General features: G+C 41.2%; 1 protein-coding gene across 9 annotated transcripts in view; it reads right to left on the reverse strand.

Moving 5' to 3' along the window:
- The window catches only part of ADCY5 (adenylate cyclase 5), a 191,707-nt gene that overhangs the window by 11,978 nt on the left and 156,739 nt on the right, over positions 1-22,990 (reverse strand). For all 9 annotated transcript variants that reach the window (XR_004693427.2, XR_009557784.1, XR_009557786.1 and 6 more), the window contains 8 exons: positions 22,505-22,649; positions 21,115-21,212; positions 14,227-14,314; positions 9,448-9,564; positions 8,716-8,880; positions 6,689-6,864; positions 2,347-2,379; positions 1,432-1,564 (listed from right to left, as the gene is read on the reverse strand). Coding sequence is in view for 6 of the 9 variants with exons in the window: in XM_035128999.2 (XP_034984890.1) it covers positions 1,432-1,564; positions 2,347-2,379; positions 6,689-6,864; positions 8,716-8,880; positions 9,448-9,564; positions 14,227-14,314; positions 21,115-21,212; positions 22,505-22,649 (955 nt within the window). In the remaining 3 variants the exon portion in view is untranslated. The remainder of the gene's footprint in view (positions 1-1,431; positions 1,565-2,346; positions 2,380-6,688; positions 6,865-8,715; positions 8,881-9,447; positions 9,565-14,226; positions 14,315-21,114; positions 21,213-22,504; positions 22,650-22,990) is intronic.

Genomic DNA, 22,990 nt, shown 5'->3' on the forward strand with positions numbered 1-22,990 from the left:
TTCAGCCCGGACACTGAGATCCAGCTCCAAGGGCTTCTGGCGGTTCCCTCACTGCGAGAAGCAAAGCTACAGGGAACCAGGCAGAGGGCCTTCTCGGTAGTGGCGCCCACCCTGTGGAACGCCCTCCCATCGGAGGTCAAGGAGATAAACAACTATCTGACATTTAGAAAACACCTAAAGGCAGCCCTGTTTAGGGAACTTTTTAATCTGTGATATTTTAATGTATTTTGGTATTTCTTGGAAGCTGCCCAGAGAAATAAATAAAATAATAATAATAATAAATAATAATAATAATAATAAATAATAATAATAATAAATAATAATAATAATAAATAGAAGGATAAGAAATGGAGGCAGTGAGAGATTTTACTTTCTTAGGTTCCATGATCACTGCAGATGGTGACAGCAGTCACGGAATTAAAAGACGCCTGCTTCTTGGGAGAAAAGCAATGACAAAAAAGCAGAGACATCACCTTGCCTACAAAGGTCCGTAGAGTTAAAGCTATGGTTTTCCTAGTAGTGATGTATGGAAGTGAGAGCTGGACCATAAAGAAGGCTGATCGCCGAAGAATTGATGCTTTTGAATTATGGTGCTGGAGGAGACTCTTGAGAGTCCCATGGACTGCAAGAAGATCAAACCTATCCATTCTGAAGGAAATCAGCCCTGAGTGCTCACTAGAAAGACAGATCATGAAGCTGAGGCTCCAATACTTTGGCCACCTCATGAGAAGAGAAGACTCCCTGGAAAAGACCCTGATGCTGGGAAAGATGGAGGGCACTAGGAGAAGGGGACGACAGAGGACGAGATGGTTGGACAGTGTTCTCGAAGCTACGAACATGAGTTTGACCAAACTGCGGGAGGCAGTGGAAGACAGGAGTGCCTGGCGTGCTATGGTCCATGGGGTCACGAAGAGCCGGACACGACTAAACAACTAAACAACAAAAATTCGAGAATGAGTTATTAACAGTTATTGGTCTTTTAGGCTTCCTCCTCGTGAATAGCAGTTCACTTTTTGAACAATAAGAATTATATGTCATGGAGGGGGCATCAGGATTTTAGAGTTGCTTAGGTGGGGCATGGCCAAAAAAAGGTTGGAAACCACTGGTATAAAGTCGAAGATGTAGCCCATCAATACATGCTAGCAACAGAATATGATTTTGCACACACTAAGGGTGACTCCATCCAAACTATATGCATGGGATGGATACACACAGGCATGGACAGTATTTTTTACAATACAATATAAAACAAAACTAAGAGCACAATATTTGTGATCCTCAGATCACAACTCCTACCATAGGAGTTTCCTTTGTGCCAGCACTTCTAGCTCGATAATTTATGAGCACAGTACGATAACGCATTAACAGCGTGAATAGCTACTGTTTGCTGATTATAAATGGCATTTTAAAATGACACTCAAAAACACACACCTGAAGCTTCCAGAGGAAATCAAGTCTTGCTGTGGATTCCACTTGCTGCGCATGAAGATACACCGCCAAGACAAAAACAGTGATAACTACGGGAGTCACAATCTTCAAGGCCACCCTGGACACACTTGGAGGACTACACAGGAAAAGAAAATATATAAATCTCTGGATGTTCTAGGATGCCAGTCGCTCAACTGGAGGAGTATGTACAATTCAAAGCAAGCAATTTCTTGACCTCTTTGTGTAGCAACAGGCTGAGCAAGGGGTGGGCTGTAGCTGCTGACCAATAAAATCCACTGACTATTTTATTCTGTTCAACTCGGAATCATTTCATTTATCATTTAGTTATTGTTTTTGATGCAGCGTGAACAGCGAAGTTCAGGTGGACATCTTTTACTTTGCACGAGGCCTCCCCATCCATCTTCATTTTTTGTGTGCTTCAATGACTCTAGAAGCGAGGCACACTGTATCAAAACTGCCTCTTAGGCAAGGAAGGGAGACAATGGGCCACAGCAGAGTTAATGCATTCCAATACTAAATCATAGGGGATTTGTGAGAGACCACTAGATTCTATTCTTTTCTCACACTCTCCCGGCTTTTATGAGGTCAAATTCTTCCTATCCTTGAATACAACAAAGGCTAGTAGCAGTGCTACTAACTGTGGTTGACGTTAATTTGTATTTCAAGTTTGTTTCAAATTCAAACTCTGGCAAGCATTCATAATGGTTAACAGTGCTTCGACAGCAAGGGGGGACGACTTGTGTTTGAGAAGAGAGGGGTGTGCCCATCCCATATCCCTTAAGCACCATTAAAGGATGAGCCACATTATGTCTGCAATAACCCAAACCCACCAATGGCTGAATCCACTTAATATATTTTTAAAGCAACCTCAGGCTACCTGCCCCCTCAGTAACTCACCATGTTCCATTCTCTGTCCCATTGGAAAACACTCTGAAACAGCAAGAGATAGGTTTTAGACAATGTATATAGACTGCTATGCTATATTTATAAATCACTGATTCCATTGCTTTCTTCCCAATTCCACATTTAGTGCCCTCCTATACTTCTAGGAGTATAAGCAATGAGCCAGGAACACCCTGGTTCAGAGCTCAGATTGCCTTATCAAGCCACCATCTTCTAAAGAATACTGAGATAATATATGTGAAGAAGTCTGAACACAAATGAGATGTGATATAAAATTTTTCCTCCTCATTACTGTTATGATGCTGCTGCTGTTTCCCTTATTTGTTGCACAAGCTGCCTTTTTAATTTTTCAGTCTTCTTCCCAGCTGGCACGGAACTGCTGACTTTGGATTAAAATCAAGGTGTACATTTCACTGCTCCAATGCTATCCAAACAAAAGTGCCTCTCTAATACTTCAACCAGTTCAAAAGTCCATGTCTCTTCTGGATCACTTGCCTGATGTTAATCAAATGAACATGTGTGCAAAGTACTCCATTTAAATTATAGGGAAGTTGTTTTATAAGTCTCTGTGTTGATTGTTCTGAAATGCATGATGGATTGCAGCAACAGGAGGGATCCCTAATGCCCTTTGTAACACTAGAATCAAAGCCTGCAATTTCAATGGAACATGTTTCCAAACATGGTTAAGATCACCATTCTTTTAAAAAAAGTTCTTACACCTACACAAAGTTTTACACATAGCTTCATTGCTGGGGCAATTGGAATAAGGACCACCAACTGATTGATAATTCAGGATTCTAATTTGTGCTTTTAACAAATCTTTTATTGTACACAGTGTACTATTTTATTGTTGCTATAGCCTTTGGCTAATGCGAATAAAGTTGTTTATTATTATTATTATTATTATTATTATTATTACTACACAAAGTTCCATGGAATCCAGGATGCCACATATTTTAAAATAAAGATTGAATGTAATAATCAACTGCTCCACAAAATCAGTGCTACTATTTTTCACTTTGAACACTATGTGGAGCCATAACCACTTCCTAAAATTTTCTTCTACTTGCCTATCGTTACAATGAAAGAGGATCACTTTTTGACTTTGAGCTTGATTATCGTTGAAGTGAGGAGTCAAGGAAAGTTGGCACATTAGATACCGGTAGGATGTTATAAAACAATGCTGCCTCGACAATTCCCTAACTTAAATTAGGGGTAAAATAAAAAAATTCCTTCAGTAGCACCTTAAAGACCAACTAAGTTTTTATTTTGGTATGAGCTTTCGTGTGCATGCACACTTCTTCAGATACCAAGTGCATGTACACTTCTTCAGATACCACTATCTGAAGAAGTGTGCATGCACACGAAAGCTCATACCAAAATAAAAACTTAGTTGGTCTTTAAGGTGCTACTGAAGGAATTTTTTTATTTTACTTCGACCCAGACCAACACGGCTACCTACCTGCAACCTTAAATTAGGGGATTCAAGTGCAGGGAATTCTGCACTTAGGGAATTCTGCAGTGGGGCTGCAGAAGAGAGGATATAAAAGGTGACAAGTTGGAATCTGCCCACATAAAGCTGGATTCTACCCTTTGTTTGCGAATTTTCTGTCTCATTCTAATCTAGATGGTACTGGAGACGTGGGGGGTGCCTTGAAATCTAGTTCCTTCATATTTATTCACTGAACATTTTTTCTTGTATTTTGTTAGAAATTTTATCTGAGTCGTATCACCAGATCACTCCAGCAGAACCAGATACTTTATAATCCAATTAACATAGCTCCTGTTCCAGTTCTTCTGCCCTTTCGTTTTAAATTTATTTATATTTTTTTGTTCAGTTCATGAGTCACCTAACAAAGTATTCTCTAGAAAAGAAACAAAGTAAAAACAAACCATAAAATCCGACAGTGACAATTTAAAAACTGCTTTTCCACATTAACTTTGTTATATCTATCTATCTTACTGACTCACTGAGTCAGTAGAACTTGCTTAAAAGCAGCTGTCCTCTTCCAGCTGAAATTCAGACCCCACATGGCTCCTGCAGGAAGGCCTGGCGCCAGCAGTTAGCCTAGCTGGGCATTGGTTGATGGCCCCAGGGCTTAGAAAGACCCATCATGGGTCTTAACATGAGAACCAGGTGGATATATGCAGACACTTCTTGGGGACCAACTTGGCTCCCATCCATGGTAACAGCATAGCCTGCTGCCTCTCTTGAACTCTGAGAAAAGACCTTCTGGGCAAGGTGACCTGGAAAATGCCAGTGCTGTTGCTGCAGTTTGCTAAAAAAGGCCTTTCAAATTTAGAATTTTTTAAAAAAATAATAATCTTTTTTTAAAAGCTTTCTTTAAATGCTATGGCAAATCACAGCAGCAGCACAATTAGCTTACCCAGAATTCCTGGCTCTCAAGGACTCTTCTTCATCCCAAGGTGGCAAGAAGCTACCACTGATTTAGCCACTACAGTCGTACCATGGAAGTCAAACGGAATCCATTCGACTTCCAAAACGTTCAGAAACCAACGCGTGGCTTCTGATTGGTGGCAGGAAGCTCCTGCAGTCAATTTGAAGCCCCGTTGGATGTTTGGCTTCCAAAAATAGTTCGCAAACTGGAACACTCACTTACGGGTTTGTGGCATTCGGGAACCAAAATGTTTGAGAACCAAGCTGTTCAAAAACCAAGGTATGACTGTATTGTGTGTGGTTTTTTAAGGAAGAGGAGGAAAGGGACTGGCGGCATAGCTGCTGCCACAAAGAGAAGGATGAGAGTTTGACAAAAGGCCTGCTTGCATGGTTACAATTCTTTTTGGCTGGCAGGAGTACTCTTTAAGTTTTACCATCAGCCTTTTCTTGGCTTATGTTTTCAGTAAATTTGTATAGAGGTGTGAGAAAAGAGGCATCTGTGCATCTTGCTAATTAGTGTGCCTGTCCTATACAGAATAATTAGATGGATCAGACAGATGCCCAGTTAAATTAAAATAGGATAATATTCCCTGCATCTGGAAGAGATCTGCACCTAGACTGTTGTGGCTGCATATGTACTAAATACTTCCCACGAGCCGTAAGTGGTTCACCACGCAGTAAGACTAACAAGAAATGGAGCTTTCAGAGCAAGCAAAGCTAATTTAATGAGTGGTAAGATTGCTGCTCCTAAATATATTTCTGGGAAGAAGCTGCTTATTTACTCCACCTTTTTACTGACATCTTGATTGTGAGGTGATGCAAATAATTGCTTTTAAGTGCTGTAATTCAGTCTGCTCCTCGCTTATCAAACTTCCATGCAGTATAAAATGCCTAAAGGATGTTTTGTTTTGAGATTATCCCTTCAAATGACTGCCCCTAATTTGCTATCAATTTTCTTTTTTATATGAAGGGCAGCAATCACACCCAAGTGGATTAATCAGAATTAAGCAATCCAAAACGGAGAAGGGCATGGCTGTGGTTCATCCAGAATAGCATTTCTTTCTTTCTTTCTTTCTTTCTTTCTTTCTTTCTTTCTTTCTTTCTTTCTTTCTTTCTTTCTTTCTTGTGCTGTTTTATTAACTTAAGAAAAGATCTCATCAAATTGGTTGTTTGGTATGTTTTAAGGGAATTAAGGAAATCATAAGGCATACAAACAATGCCAATAAAAGTAGTGTTGCTTATTAGTGAGCAAGACAAACTCCTACAATGAAAAATGTTTAATGAGTATATATGTTTAAAAGGGAAGATATGTGTTGGCATTCAGCACAACTAAGACACTGGCCTCCTACTTGATGCAAAATATGCATGTTTGGTCCTTATCTGAGAGCACAACAGTCATGCAGATTATGACATTCAAATTCTAGATACCAGCAAAATAGAACCAAGAGCAAGTACTAATAGAGGGTTCTTAAATAACTTCCAGTGTTAACTCACTTGCTGATCATGCACACTCTTTCTGTTTACATAAAATTGTTTTCATGGACTAATCAATTTGGTTTTCCCAGCAAATGATGCGGTGAACCTGTTTCTGGACTATTCCACTCTAGACCCTGGGTAGGGGCCTCACATGACTGAATGCCCCTCCCATAAAACAATAAAACCGTACACATAAAAAACTGGCTAGGCAAAAATCATTGACTTCTTAAACTCCTATGTGCAAGTTTTACTTTTTAAAAGTGTGTCCAGTCATGTGAGAACCTACTGCTACTCCGAAATGGTATGGTCCAGAATCAGTCTACTTCCTCACCTGCTTTACTAAAACCCCAACTTGGTGACCTTTCTCTCAGTTTATATATATATATATATATATATATATATATATATATATATATATACACACATACATACACAATTTACAAAGGTTTAAGGGTAACTTACATGGCATTAGCTGTGACCAGAAGATCTGCATTATCGAAGAGGGTAAGCCCTGGCACTTCCACAATAAGGACATATGTAAATTCAATAATCAACATCAAAATGAGTTTCCCAATGCAACTGATCTGAAGGAACACAGAGCAGGCCAGGAGGCTCAGTAAGACACTGTAGGTAAAATACTGCAAGAGGAGGGATTGGGAAGCGGCAGAGGAGGAAAAAAATGGAATGGAGGGAGGAAGAGAGAACAAACGGGAGTCAAATCAGTAAAGCGCAGCAAACATCAATTAAGCAGTGCTGCAAGAATGAGGTTGCAGATTAATACACATCAACTTATTTTAATTATTCTTCCTTTGCTATGCCACATGTTAATTAATACAAGGCTCTGAACAACTTCAGTTGAGGGTACCTTAGGTCAGTGTTTCTCAACCAGTGTGCCTCCAGATGTTTTGGGACTACAACTCCCATCATTCCTGACCACTGGTCTTGCTAGCTAGGGATGATGGGAGTTGTAGTCCCAAAACATCTGGAGGCACACTGGTTGAGAAACACTGCCTTAGGTCCAGCGTGCCACTGAACATCCTTCAATGGATCCTTATACTGGGACTGGCACATTTGTCTAGCTGGGCTTCCAGCAGGCCCACACAATGCCTGACCCACCAATCCTCAGCAGCTGTTTAGTCCTCCGGCAGTTCAAAGTCCACCTTTTATTCTGTAAGGTGTGTGCATGCATGTCTATTTGAATGTACATGCATCATATATGCATACGTGTTTAATGCATCTTTGTTTTCATTAAGTTGTAATTTTGTGTAACAGCTGCCAGCAGCTCCAAAGTCAATTCTACGTAAGTTGCATAATGAGGTAGCACTGCAAACTCATAGAAACCACCTAAGATCAAGAATTATATGTATCAGCATATCTGACATATTTCTATAGAAATATAAATAAAAACCAGATAGAACCATAGTATCTGCAGTCAATACAGCATGACTGACCAGGAAACCACTTGCCATAATCATTGTTCTTGATAGGTAAATCCATTCAAGAAGGACATCCACAAGGTAAACCTTCCAAATGAGTCATGCTTATTTGTTTACATGCTCAATCTATATCATACAAGAACTTTCCCTGTTTTATTACTGTGGTCATCTGGGTGCAAGTCAACTCATGGGTCCACTCAGCACAAGTTTTGTGCAAAGACTTCTGCTTCGATTGCTGGGGGGGGGGGCAGACTGGGAAAACTCCCAGAACGGCACATTGGGAGGGGGGATTGTTTTGTCTGGCAAGCTGAAATTTTTGCCCTGATGGAACAATTGTCTTAGTGTGATCTTGAATCCCCCCCCCCACTGAATTAATGGGTATAAGTTAGTCACATTTGTTAATTTCTGAGAAAATTTTTGTTGACTGACACCCAAAATCTGTAATTCTAAATGCACATTTTAGGATTTAAGGTAAGTAATAAACCTTTGTGAAACTAGTAGTACAGTACTTCTGAAACTTGGGACGCAGGTCGCGCTGTGGGTTAAACCACAGAGCCTAGGGGTTGCAGATCAGAAGGTCAACGGTTCGAATCCCCATGACGGGGTGAGCTCCCGTTGCTCGGTCCCTGCTGCTGCCAACCCAGCAGTTCAAAAGCATGTCAAAGTGCAAGTAGATAAATAGGAACCACTCTGGCGGGAAGATAACGGCGTTTATGTGCGCTGCTCTGGTTCACCAGAAGCGGCTTAGTCATGCTGGCCACATGACCCGGAAGCTGTATGCCTGCTCCCTCAGCCAGTAAAGCGAGATGAGTGCCGCAACCCCAGAGTCATCCATGACTGGACCTAACGGTCAGCGGTCTCTTTACTCTTTACCTTTAAGTAGCTGGGCTAGAAAGAATCTCTACCTGGAAAAAGATCTCTACCTGAAGTCAATGGAGAAAAGCTGAAAACAGCTGAAACAGACAACAGTGGGCTAAGTGATTAACTGTCTCATTCAGCATAAAAAAGGGCCACTAATAGTTTGTACGAATTTTAAAACTTAGACACACCCACCTCTGGGAAGTTGCAGCTTGGCTGGGAGCTAGCACATAATCCTTGTACTGTCCCCAGGCTGTAATTGGAGGCAGAGTAGCTAATATGGCACATGTTCACCTCATGCGGGGTGATGTTATACTCTGCAGCCACACAATCACGGAGATCCACAGTGCTGCAAGTGAACTGGCAGAAAGGAAGAGATTAGCAAAAAGAAAGGCAAGGAAAAGAGAAAACAGCTAACTACAATGGAAAGTACTCAGGGCAGAGATGCATTAAAAGATGCTTCTCTGCACAATGCCAAAGTGGCCCAGCACAGATGGCTCTTGGGCCCAACAATATAAACCACCAGTTAAATAGCGGCGGCTTTAATGACTGGTTAGCAGGTATGCAAAACATCATCTACCTCTTCCCACATCCCAAGTATCATCTAACCCATCTAATTAATATACCATGAAACTGGCACTGGGAATTCCCAGGAAGTGCTCCATTTACAGGTTTCTGAAAATGGGTGAAACAATTAGAATTGCTTTGATCCTGTCTATTTTAAAGACATAATATTGGCTAACGCATGGAGACATTAAGTTGTAACAATGACTGGTTAGAAGGATTAGGAAAATTACTGAGCCCAAGCCTACTTTTATTTCATTGGTCACACATACACCAAGAGCTAGGCTTTCTTTTGTACCCTACAGCTTCTGGGCACTGATAGGTCAGTGATGCTAAATAAAGGTAACAACCAGTGTAACATACCATGTTGGCAAAGGCTGAGAGGAAAACCAATACAATGGTAAAGACCCCAACTATGGTATTGTTGGTCCTGGACTGAACAATCTTTCTTGAGAGAGTCTGAAGTGGAGCTGGAAAAAGCTGGTCAAAAAAGAGAAAGCAAGATGTTTGAAATCATGATTCTGGATAAATATCTTGCACACTAAAGAACAATACACATTAGAAAGTACAAAAGCTGACATGCCAGATCACTGAACATCTGTCTTCCTCTAGGTAATTTTCAGAGCAGAAAGGCTAAATGCATAATTGCTTGCCTAACTTGTCATATTGACTTGCTGCTCCCTGATTAAAATAATGGCTTCTAAATCAGAACCAGAAAGAATGGTGTGCAAAACAAAACAAAACATCTGATTCTGATCTCAGAATAAATTGATATATAAACATGCATTTTGAAATAACATGTTCTGCTTCTAAGATTCTAGCTAGAATTGAGTTTTATCTTCGTGTCACCTCTTATTATGTTTACATGGGCAATAGGTACAACTGCAGCAGTGAATTGTACAGTAGTCATTAACACTGGCAAATGTCTTCAAACTTCCAAAGGCACCAGAGATTTGAACATTAAAACCCAGCTGCACCAGATCAAAGACCTATCTAGTCCACCATTCTGTGTTCACAATGCCTATGGAAAACTCATAAGCAGGACAAAAGCTAAACAGCACTCTCCTGCTCATGATTCCCCAGCAACTGTTACTGCCTCTGAAACTGGACGTAGTGCATAGTAATCATCACTAGTATTCATGGATACTCTCCTCCTCCATGAATTTGTCTAATCACCTTTTGAAGCCATCAGAGTTTGGCTTGTACTGAATCTTGTGACCCTCTGGGATCTATTAACATCTATCTACTCTACAGGGGCTGCTCAGGAATCATCAACTTCATCCCAAATAAGTAAATCAACTCTAAATTGTATTTGGCTGACCAGTGAATTTGGGATCTTGGAGATTATCTTCCGATACTAAGTTTTGACCTGGTGAGAATTCAGGGGAGCATATTTTCCTTCACTTGCTTACCGCACATCTTCCTCCAATAGGTTTTTGTTTGTGGCTCACCCCACCCCAGCACTCAAATCTCCCATGCAAGGAGAGAACAAGGATACATAACTAGAATTCATAATTCTGTAAAACTAAAAGGCTTCCCTGCTGTTAATTTCACCTCATCAGAATGCTCCCCAATTCAATCCCTAGAGAGAAATCTGAGACACAGACAAATAGCAGCTCAAATATGCATCATTATCATCGCACCAACTAGGCTTCTAAGTGGTTTCTTTTTAAAAAGAAGACAGTGAGAAATGGCTTGCGTATTGCGCAATGACTAACCACTCCAACCTCTCCCTTTTTGCCCCCCCTTTTTTATTGCACGGTTAGAAGGATTGCATTTTGCTTCCTACACAAGCACAATTATGAAGCTGTTTGATGAACAGGAGGGCTGATTAGCTGGTGCCTATTACAAAAGGAGACAGATACAACGTGTGACAATGCTGTGCCTCTTTTAAGCTGCTGCCTTTACCTGCACCCATTACAAAACTATCTAAAATCACTGGGCCGGATTTTTTCTTCGGTTGGGGTGGGGAGGGGGGGGGAGATCATCTATCATACCAGGCACTGGCATAATAAAAGATAGCAATAAACTGTAAGATGATAATAAAAATCTAGCAATGTTCTTCCAAGTGGTTAAATTAAGCATGTAAGTAGTTCTCAATGCGACAGATGAATCACAGGTACATATATAGAATTTTTCATATTTATGTAATCCAGAAATTCATCAAATCCCAAATTTGGAAAATGTCAGCATTTGAACTGCTCTCTTCTATTTGAGAACCTAACGGCTTGTTATTTGACTATTTCGAAACCATTTTTCAAAATTGCCTAGCTGAAGTAGAAAAACCCAGATTTGTTGGCAAAGAATATGTTATGCAATGCATGAAAAACCATTTGCTCATAAACATTTACCTTTCATTGCTCTGGAATGTGGAATTCAAAATCTGAGGTCATAAGCCTCTAGTCAGGGATGGAAAAACTCCAACCTGTAGATCAAGTCTGGTCTGCCAAGCCTCTCCATTTTGCCCATAAGGCTGTTTTTCCCAAACCAGGCCCACTTGCCTCACACCTGATATCATATGTGATGTCAGTTGTGGGGCAGGTAGAGGCACAACTGGATCAGCTGCAGAAAGCAGGACAGAACTTCCCCCACATCATCTGATGCACAAGGAGTTCGATCCCACTGGTTCAGCTACTTTGCAGGGTGCAGGGTACTTCCTGCATGCACATCAGCTGATGTGCAGGGTGTTCAATTCTCCTTGGATATTAACCTGCAAAGTTCTTACCTGGCCCTACCCACAGAAGGCCGATATTTTTAAAAATCCAGCATTGGAAACTCTAAGAAGCAAATGACAAGAATCAATGACTGATATTGTTATAGAAATGGAAGAAGTAGAGTCATGATGGTAACAAGCAATGAACCCTGCAGGACAGGCCTTGCAATCTAGTTATCACCTTTGTTGAATTTTACACAGGACACTCAAATCATGCAGCAGCAGGGGACAAACAAAAACAAATCAATATAGAAGGTATAAAATTCCTAACTGTCACACTCTAGCCTGGTTCACACATAACCGGCAAGAAAGTAAACAGCGTTTCCGTGTGCTGCTCTGGTTCGCCAGAAGTGGCTTAGTCATGCTGGCCACATGACCCGTAAGCTGTATGCCGGCTCCCTCAGCCAATAAAGCGAGATGAGCGCCACAACCCCAGAGTCATCCGCGACTGGACCTAATGGTCAGGGGTCCCTTTGCCTTTACCTTTACGCACAAAACCTAGTTATTCTCTTTATCAGGGCCAGCTCTAGGTAGAGTCCCGGTGGTACGGGGCGCCAGGGCACCGGGCCGGTAGGCAGGGCGCTGCGCAGCAAAGCCGCGCGGAAGCCATGCTGCACCCTGTGAGGGCGCCGGAGCGATCTCCGCCCCTCAGCGCCAGGGCACGCGACCTGCTCAAGACTGCCCTGCTCTTTATGAATCTTTTAAAGAGTATGTTTTCAATTAGCAAACCAGACTGTACTTGAGATAGAAGCTAATTTCCTACAAACAGCAGCTTATCTCAGAAATGTGGAAGCTGAGTCAAAATGGGTCATCAAGAAGTTCAGTACTGACAGCAACCTTTTGGATGCTAGGGCAATAGTTCAGAGCCTAAGCACTGAAATAAGAATACCAAGGCAAAATAAAAGTTACAGTGGTACCTCGGGCTAAGAACTTAATTCATTCCGGAAGCCCGTTCTTAACCTGAAACTGTTCTTAACCTGAGGTACCACTTTAGCTAATGGGGCCTTCCGCTGCAGCCATGCCATCACCACACGATTTCTGTTCTCATCCTGAAGCAAAGTTCTTAACCCGAGGTACTATTTCTGGGTTAGCAGAGTCTGTAACCTGAAGCATCTGTAACCTGAAGCATCTGTAACCTGAGGTACCACTGTATAACTACAGCTGTATGATTTTTCACTAGGTATTTCATGAGTCACTACTGGTCACTTTTCCATTAACTGGTTTTTTTTCCTCACTGGAAAGAAATTCAAACAGCATTCCAAGTACTGATAATGCTTTATAGAGTACAAAAAGGCAAGGGACTCTGTGTAATAGTGGTTCTGCTCCTACTTAAGGGAGGCTATTGCTCAGCCATGCTATTTCAGAAAATTTGGAGCAAGGTGTTATCAATATGCTGATGATCCCCAGCTCTGTTTCATCATTCCATCTGAATCAGGAGAGGCAGTTCAGGTACTAGACCAGTGATTGGAAGTGGTGATGGGCTGGGTGTGGGCCAATAAACTGAACCAAAATCCCAATAAGACAGAAGTATTATGTGTTCCAAGTTCTCTGGTTCAAGGGGGGGGGGAGATGGCCTCTTCTCAAAAGGGTTACACTCCTCTGGAAAGAGGGGGTTCGCAACTTGGGGTACTCTTTGGTTCCAACATTGTTACTTGAAACTCAAGTGGCCTTGGTGACTGGTTCACCAGCTCTGGCCTTGGTCCTCTGTGACTCAGCCCCTGTACTCCATGCTTGGGTACCTTCAATTCTGAAACTTCAACTGGTTCAAAATGCAGCAGCCAATTACTGGCTGAGGCTCCATTCAAGCTCATATAAACAACTATGCTGGTTAATAGTTAGTTTCTATCCACTTTGTTGTTTAGAGCTCTAAAATGATGTAGGAGCCAATTATCTTATTGGTTCCTTACCTGCAGACTGTCGGGTGTTAAGATGAGCAGAGGAGGCCGTCCTGGCAGTTCTGACAGAAGTTCTGACAGAAGTACACAGAATGATAACCCAAGAGGGGGGTTTCTCTGTGTCAGCCCTTAAATTGTGGAATTCCCTTCCCACAGAGGTATCTAGCATCATCATGGTATAGCTATCAATGTATGCTGTATGTATTACTTGGACTTACACACACACACACACACACACACACACACACACACACACACACACACACTCCATCCTATTCCCCTGATTGAAAATTGTTTTTACTGGATTTGATATTGTATTTTTATATTGTTGTAATCTGGGACCTTATGGTGAAGGACAGGTAAGAGATCCAAAATCCACAGCAGGGCAATGTCTTTATGAAGACTAATCAAATTGCCACAAAATAGTGAGCAAATTATCACCCACTTGCCGGAGAATAAATCCCATTGAACTAAATGGGGCTTACTTCTGATTAGACACATATAGGATTATACCACCAAATTACTAACACTCACCTTTACGCAGGAGTAGATGACTGAAACAAATATTACTGTGGTGAGGATAACAAAACAGGTCAGGTAGAATGCCAGCATAAACACAGAGCTGAAACCAGAAAACACAGCCATGTGAGATGAGTGTAACAAATGAAAGGAGGCATAGTTGAGTCATTGGAAGATGCAGGAAGAGAGGATAGAAAACCACAAGATCACTGTTCTCTTTATGTTAGCTAAGAAATATAGGAGGAAGCACCACCCTCCTGAGATAACAGCTCCAACAGTGAAAAAAAAAGGTATATGATTAAGAGTAGGTCAATCCACAAGTTGGTAGTGAACAACAAAACTGGATGGCAGCTTAGTAAATTTGAGAAAGAAAAGATGCATTATTTGTCAAGCACTTGAAAAACAACAACAGAAAAATGAAAAACATAGCAAACACCCAAACAAATTCTGGCAACTTCTTTTGCATCAATAACCCAGTAAGCCACAATTAACAACTTGCTGTGAGTGCACAGATCACTCTACTATGTTTCTTTCATAGTGTGAGAGCAAGAGCAACAAACCACAATATCTACCTGAGCATTTCACCTGGATCATGGATGGTTGTTGGTTTTACTCGAGAACAAATCTTCCCTGCGGAGATTGCATTTCTCCTGAGGGGCAAGCAGTAACTTCAAATTGGGAGTTGGGGGAAAGCAGAATTTCATTTCTACACACCACCACCCCATAGCTATTTCCCCAGTCTAATTTGGCCTCTCCGCTTTGTGAAGCTGTCTAGAATATAAAATAAAAGGGATCGGATTCTGGATCCCCCAGCACCAGGTCTACTTTGGCCCTTAGATGTGTGAATGACTTGCATCTATAAATTATGACTATTGTTCTAAGCAAAATCTGCTCTTATTCCCTTATGGGGTACACAAGAGCCTTATTGGGTTCTCCATCGGTCGGAGAATATATAACAGAGGCCAACCAGAGAAGTTTGAGAAGCAAAGCCTTTATTTGCTGTTGCAACAGGGTCCTTCCCCTCACGCAGGAGAACAAGGAAGGAACCCAGAACAAAAGAGAACCTCCACTTTTATCAGTTTCCCCATCACCAAGAAACGCCCCCAATACATCATTCCTACATCACAGCTATGTAATCAATACCTCACAAAAAAGGAGGGTTCAAGGTAGAAATCTGAGCACTTTTGACACCACTCCTAGTCCTCCTATCACCCCTCCCAGGTGTGAATTCCTAAACACAAAGATAAATTAACATTTTCATAAGAGTTGATCACTGTCTTTTGTTCAGAGGAGTCTTCCATTGTGAATGAGATACCATTGACAGGGAATTATGGCTCCCAAGTTGCTAGTCATGTGGAAATGTGTGCATATGCTGATCCTTAGGGCAGGGTTGCATCTGAACGGGAGGGGTGCGGGTCTCTGGAGTGGAGCAGAGGCGAAGAAGGTGGTGTTGCGAGGGATTCTGGGTAACTGCAACTGTCAGATTCGGTCACCCCTCTCTGTTCATTAGTAATGGTGTCCTGCAACACCCCCCCCAATATGATTTTATAACACTATTTAGTATAACTAAAAAAGTGTTTACACGTTGTTGTTTTACTGCTATCCAAGCTAATTTGATCATCAAACCAAGTAACATTCCATTTTTTTGTGAAATCCTTGGAATTTTTATATGTGTTTTAAATAAGGGGGGCTTGCATGTAGAAATAAATTCTACCTCCACCGTCAAGACTTATTATGCCTCTGAAAGCCAGTTGATAGGATTTACAGACAGGCAAAATGCTGTTGCACTTGTGGCCTGCTTGTGGGCTTCCCAGAGGGATCTGGCTAGCCACTGTGAAAACTGGGCGCTTCACTAGGATGGGCTATTGGCCTGATTCAGTAGGTTCTTCTTATGTTTTTATTAAGTGTAGTAGAGGTATGAAACTTGGCTGGCATGTCACATTAGTGGAAGGGAACTGTTTCAATGGTGCACAGAACACTAGGTAAAATCAGACAGTTCTGTCTCTTTCTTCATCACCCCTCCTTGCACCCTTCCAATTTTGAAAAAAAGGTCCAGTCTGTGGCCCAGCTGCATTGGTTAGAATATCTTAACTGAACAGTGAGTGGCACAGCAATGATAGTGACTTTTGCCATCTCAGCCCAGAAGGTGTGGCCAGGTCCTGGTAGTGCCAGAGCAGAGAGGAAATATTTTCTCTAGTGCTGGTACTGATACATATGTATTGGGTAGATTGGTTTCCCAGCTACCATATAGAATCCAGGTTATATGGGCTTGTTCGGAGTAATACCTCCGCTTCAGTTCAGAACATCATTGCCATGATTTAGCGTAGCATTTATCAGTGAAACATTTCCATGTTACCTTATTATTAAAAACAACAAACAAACAAACAAACAAACCCGGCTCACCCTTCCCTTCCTATTGCTCAACCTCATCCATAATTCAACAACAATGATTATCATGCACGGTAACATTAAGGCTAACCACATGAAAGCCAGCTGGGTTTCATGCTCTTCCCTGGCTACAAAGAGCATTTCCACTTGCTAATTTATTCACCAGGCTTTTGTGGCTTTCCTGCTGATTATAATAAATCTATCACTGCTATTTTGCTGTGAGTTTTCATTACTGAACCCCTCCATGCTTTTGGGTCAGTATCTCATGGACATTTACAATGCTCAACGCACATATATCCATTGCCACACAATATCACAAACATTGAACTGGTTCAGACATAATGATTTCAGTCCAATAATCCATGGTTTTGGGGCCAAGAATGATCTCTCCTTGAGTACCTAATTTCAATGAAGTTTTCTGTGAAGTATGAACCAGCAAACTGTTGTTTAATTGCTGCTTACAAAGCAGAAGTCTTCCTTGAAGCCAGATACGCAAAGAGAGGAGAGAAGAGGAAGCATGTGGGCATAAGCCTCATTCTTTGTCTGATAAACTGTGGTTTACAAGACCAAGATGGTTATGTCTGAATTGAGCCATCTTACATGTATAATTTTGGTGTCCCAGAAATTCCTAGAGAACATTTGCACTACAGACAAATATTTACACTACAAATAAAAAGCAAATGAAGTTATGACCCTTTAAAATACACAGTTGAGCAATACCTTTATTCAGACCAATTAAAATGCCACAAAATAATGGCAAACGTTTGAGTTCTCCAGAACATTTAATCAGGTAAAAAGTTACACAATGCACGGGGGAGGGGGAAACGTACAATAATCAGGCTGGATGTTGCAGCCATAAGGCAAGCTTTTATATTTAGTTTCTTGATGAAGATTGCAGGCTTATTAAGTCTCTGCTAGGTTTTACAGTTATCAGGCTACATACCAGGATTCTGGGCTGCTTCCTATTTTTTTATTTTGCCGATATAAAGACTGCAGTGTTTGTCTTTATTTCTTGCTCTCTGCCTAACTAGGAAGGTTTGTCAACATCCAGTCTAAATTTTTATTTCTTAATTTTCCCTGTGTTTCCCCCCACCCCTCACTCCAGTTTTGTGTGACATATTGCCTGATGAAGAGTTCTGGAGTTCTGGATAACCAAAAAGGGGTGCAGATAAATCAGTTTAATATTGTTGCATGCCACCCCAATCTCCAAGTGGTCCTGTGAGAAAGAGTTAGTGGCTGTCTAACAGAGAACTGTGAGTGTCCTCAACGAACCACAATTCCTAGAATTCTCCAGCAGTGGAAGTAATGACAGCATTATTGCTTTAAAGCCAAAGTAAGTTTTCAGGGTAAGTTTAGCTGGGAAAATGACCCCTTCAAGGATTTGTCCTGAAGCTCAGACTTGATGGCTTTCACCTTCTCCACAAAGCTGTTAGAGCAAAAGTGAAAATTAGCTGCTAATCGTTTTTTGCAGTGTGTATTTTGATTATGGACTCTAGGCATGGCTGCCAAACTACTGTCAACACCTCTGCTATTTTGAACCACCACTAAGTAGAAAGCTGGCTTCTTTACACCACAATTTTATTATGGGTAAAATTGTAACTAGGGTCCTGCTTCACAGTCTACAACCCTGTGAACTGAATTACAGTAAGATATGCTTGGGATTTCCAGTTTCAGCAAATAATACTTTAGTTTATATTGCTTCATTTTTGTGGCTATCTTTGCATTCTCCAATATAACCGAAGTCTTATCATCAGGCAGCTTCCAAGATCACGTTGTTCTGGATTGCCTTAGCAACATCCAGACAAACTACCATGCCTGAAGCACATGATGCTTGAGGGCTTTGCCAAGATGAGCCCTGGATCCGGCTCAAATCTGATCCACTTTCTTTTTCTCCTGGCACTACAGAGACCATCAGGGAAACTGCATCATATCACTGATGCAAACAGACACATACTTGGGAGGGAGAGGGTCTTGCTGCTTGCATACAATTTTCCACTGTCCTGGCAGCAGTCCCCATTCCTTGAGAGAATGTACTGCTTACAATGTTACAGCACAATTCCCTGACTCACCTTTCTTGTTGCTCTTCTGGCATTTCGGAGACAAAAAGTGAAGGGTACTAAGAATTATCAAAGTGATGAAATTTGTAGGTGCTCATTGCAAGGGGTGTGTAGGCAGATCACTTACCTGTGGGAATGACTCAGTATATGGTTGTTGCTTGAGATCTTTCCTAAAAGCAAACTCTGAAGCCAGCCCAACTTCTGCCATATTTGTTACTTACGGTAGCTAAGACAACTAGAATGTGTGTGTGTGTGTGTGTGTGTGTGTGTGTGTGTGTGTGTGTGTGTGGTTATGGAATGTGTAATCTGTTACACTGTGGTTTTAGAAGGTTGAGATTCTGTAGCAGTTGTAAGGATTGTGGTCCTTTTTCATGTCTAGTTAAAACTGAATCTTTAGGCAGTGGGTGGAATTCAATGTTGCAAAATTACAATTATTCAGTCAGAACAATCATTTCTGCTTGCCATACAAAACAATCTCCCCTCTCCCCACACTATGTGCTGCTCTAGGGGCGTAATCCTAGGATCCACTAAGTCATGGCACCTGAAGACACATGTAGCACATAATGGAAAGTTATTTCGAAGTAAAAACAGTTTCAGAAATAAATTGTTTCTTGGTCAGAAAGGAAAACTGGAAAGTCTACTCCATCTGTAAAAAAAAGCCAACAGCAATGCAGACCTTGCCTCAGCAATAGATGCTTTTCCAACATTACATAAGATGGGTGTGTTGCACCTTCAGGGAACATGGCATAGGTCCCTATTCCTGCGATTACTGGGCCATTTCTGTAAAAGCTCAGCAAAGGCACAAATCCTTTAACAGTTGTGATTACTGAAGAATAATGGATATCACAGACCTGTGATCTAAAGCCTCAGAGATGCTGAGCTAAGCCAGAAAGAATAAATTTAGTAGCTTTTAATCACACATTAAAGTGAAGAGATCAACCTAAATTTAGCTGCAAGCCTCTTTTTGATTTCTCTTCAGTTTTCCTAGATGGAGCCGTCTAAATTTTAGATTACATGTTTTTGGCTCCGGCAGCTTTGTGGAACTGATTTTCTGCCTCTCCTTGCACGGTGCTTTCTCTTTTGCCTCAAAGAAGAACAAGCCAGGATGATAAAAGCAGCAGTAAAAGGCCTAATAAGTTTCATATGTGGGGGCGGGGGGGGGGCACTATGACTTCAGCCACATCCTGTTTCCTGCCACTAACTTTTCCATCCTTTTCATCTCCACACTCTCTTACCTCACCTCACATTGCTTCCCTGTCACTCTCCTGAACCCAACTTCTTGGTGGGATTGCAGCCACCTTTCCTGCAAAACTCCAAAATGTAGTCCAAAAAAACTTTCATAAAAATACCACTCCACTCATACCATTTCTCTATCAATATTTTAAGATCCAGAAGATGACAAACAATACCATGAGTGGAAAGAGAAACTTCATGGACTAAAACATTTGTACCAAAGAACAAAGAGCAAAGCAGGAAATAAAAGTGATTTGTTTCAAAAGCATCAAATAACACATTTTAGTTTCAATCTTGGTTAAAATTGAAGCAATTGGATCAATGACAGAATTTGAACAATTGGTATAGCTACTTATAACACTTGCAAGTAAGGGAAATAGTATCCAAAATGTATAAACTACTCAGAGTCAATACCATAATGGTATCAAAAACCTTTGCAGAAAAGATATTGAAGTAACAGGTTGATCAGAAAAAAATGGAGTCATTGTGGAATAAATACTACTTAAAATTGCTTTAATTTTTTAAAAAAGCAAATGGAATGAAAATTATTCATAGGTTGTACCTCTGAATATATGGCACAGCCAGCCCTCATCAAAAAGGATATATCACTATAAGAATATTTTATGCTATACACCATGGGGGGGTGGTTATTTGGTTGTTTCTGTTTTTATTTTGATTATGTATTCTGTGTTGAGCAAGTTTAGGCGTTATGGTCAAAGCTGCATGAATGTTATTTATGTTCATGATTCATTTTGAATGCAGTGTTGAGTTTTCTACCTGCGCATATAGTACAATGTTGCAAAGCGTAGTACCCTAGACAGGGCCGGCTCTAGGTAGACCCCTGGCCACGCGGAAACAATGCTGTGCCCTGCGAGGGCGGGGGCGCCGGAGTGATCTCCGCCCCTCAGCACCAGGACGCGCGACCTGCTCGAGACTGCCCTGACCCTAGATAAGCACCCAGAGGGTCTTTTCCTGTGATATTTATGTGAAAATAGACTAAATCATATTTCTCAAAGGCAGAAATAAATAGACATAAACTATAATATTAGTAACAACCAATATTACATTACAATACCAAAGGAAATGAATGTCAACAATAAGCACTGCAGTGTACCACACAGCCACACATTATGGGAAATAATTTTACTTCACTTTAGTGGAAAGAAGCCAGGGATAGTAAAAAGGAAGCTGGATTGTGCAAGGAAAGATATAAAGATCTACTCACTGTGGCACAATTGTGATTTGAACGAAGCAAATGAAGAGGAAGACTATGGAGGCACAAGCAACATATGCACCAAATCGATCATCCACCTGTTTGGAGTACTGCAAGGAAAGGAACCATGTGTTAGATAGTGAATTCTCATGTTAAAGCCCCTTTCTGAATCTTGCATTTCTTAACAGATTTGCCTCTGCCCTTATTGTTGTGTTGTTAGCTTGACAGTGATACAGGGGGCTATAAAACGGAAATAAACTGATACTACCTTTATAGGCAATTACTACAAATTCATGTATTAGATAAGAGGACACATATCTCTCACACAAAATACCCAGTGCCAAGATCACCTTCTTCAAACATCTGCTGAAAGTTTCCTTCACTAGTGCCTCTCTTAGAGAGTAACAAGGAAAAAGGGCTGCTTGCAGGCAATTTTTTAACGAACTTGGAAACTAAAAGGGAAAACTCTGAAAAAATGTATAGAAGCATTCTTATTAGGAATGTCGAATTCCGAGATATCATGTAACATTGTAGATAAATGCAAAGTTTCAAGAAAAGCAGCTCATCAGATCTTCCTTACCTGTTCAAATGTGCTCATGGCCCTGGACCAAATGCAATAAAGCAACTGGAAAGGCAGCTGAAATTAATGTACAAATACTGTTTCCCAATACACCATATCTGACAACATGCTTTTTGCTATCTAGGAGACATCTGAGAAGCATTGGTATGTAAAAAGAGGCCAAAGTTCTTTAGTAGTGCAATATAAAGTATCAATGTTTAGACTGGGGAAGAAGAAGAAAAAAGATTGAGGGCTGAAATACAAATGACAGTGGCTGACTGAAGTCATTAAGCAGTCTTCCCAAATTGTGTGAGAAGTGGGAACTGGGGGAAGTTTTTTTTTTTTAAGGTGTGTGGGGAGAGGACTGTGAACCTCTCTACCTCAGTTGAATACCAAATGGAATTTTTACCCACTCTCCCGAATGGGCTCCAATACTGGAAACGAAAGAGCTGAGGGGGAAAAGCAGCTTTCAGAGAGATGGGGGGGGGGCAAAAGCAGTGTTTTTTGGGGGGGTGGGTCTATGCATCTGATCCACATGCCTCTCTTAAGCTTTAAACCAGGCATCCCCAAACTTCGGCCCTCCAGTTGTTTTGGACTACAATTCCCATCTTCCCTGACCACTGGTCCTGCTAGCTAGGGATCATGGGAGTTGTAGGCCAAAACATCTGGAGGGCCGCAGTTTGGGGATGCCTGCTTTAAACCATGCCCCTTGCTTTACAAATGATTTGCACCGATTCAGATTTTACAACTTTTAAGTTTAAAGATACAGATTTGTCACCATCATCTGTCTGGTTTCGTTCTTAACTGACCTCCACAGACACACCTCTTCTTGGGGAATATTACCTTCTTCTCCAAGTCAAGTTCCCTGAATGTTAAGAGAAACTTGCGAACGTGTTCAGAACGTAAGCGGTCAATACTCCTTGCATCAATGGCGCGGCCTAGAAACTCATCCACTTCATCTTCTGGATTCATGCTTTCCTGGATATTCCTATAAAGCAGAGACCAGTCAGCCTGGGTATTTACACCAGAAGAGCCTTCAACAATGTGTCATCCAAAGGATGAATCAGTTCGTCACTTTTGCCTATTGCAAGCCTACGTTTCTACTGACAGTCTGAAGGAAGAATTCTACTGTCATTTTGGAAACTTGAATTTATTCTGCAGCAATGTAGGCGGCATTTGGAATTCTACGTAAGGCTGCCTTTCCAAGCTTCATCAGTGCCCTATCATCCTTCACATTATGCTGATCCTAAAGGAGAACCCAGTGACAGCTTATGAAACTGCAGTCTTTTGGGTTTCATGAATTGCAGTAAGCATCTCCCTTTACTGTTA

This window comes from Zootoca vivipara, chromosome 1 (assembly GCF_963506605.1).
Source record: "Zootoca vivipara chromosome 1, rZooViv1.1, whole genome shotgun sequence".
Classification (NCBI taxonomy): Eukaryota; Metazoa; Chordata; class Lepidosauria; order Squamata; family Lacertidae; genus Zootoca; species Zootoca vivipara.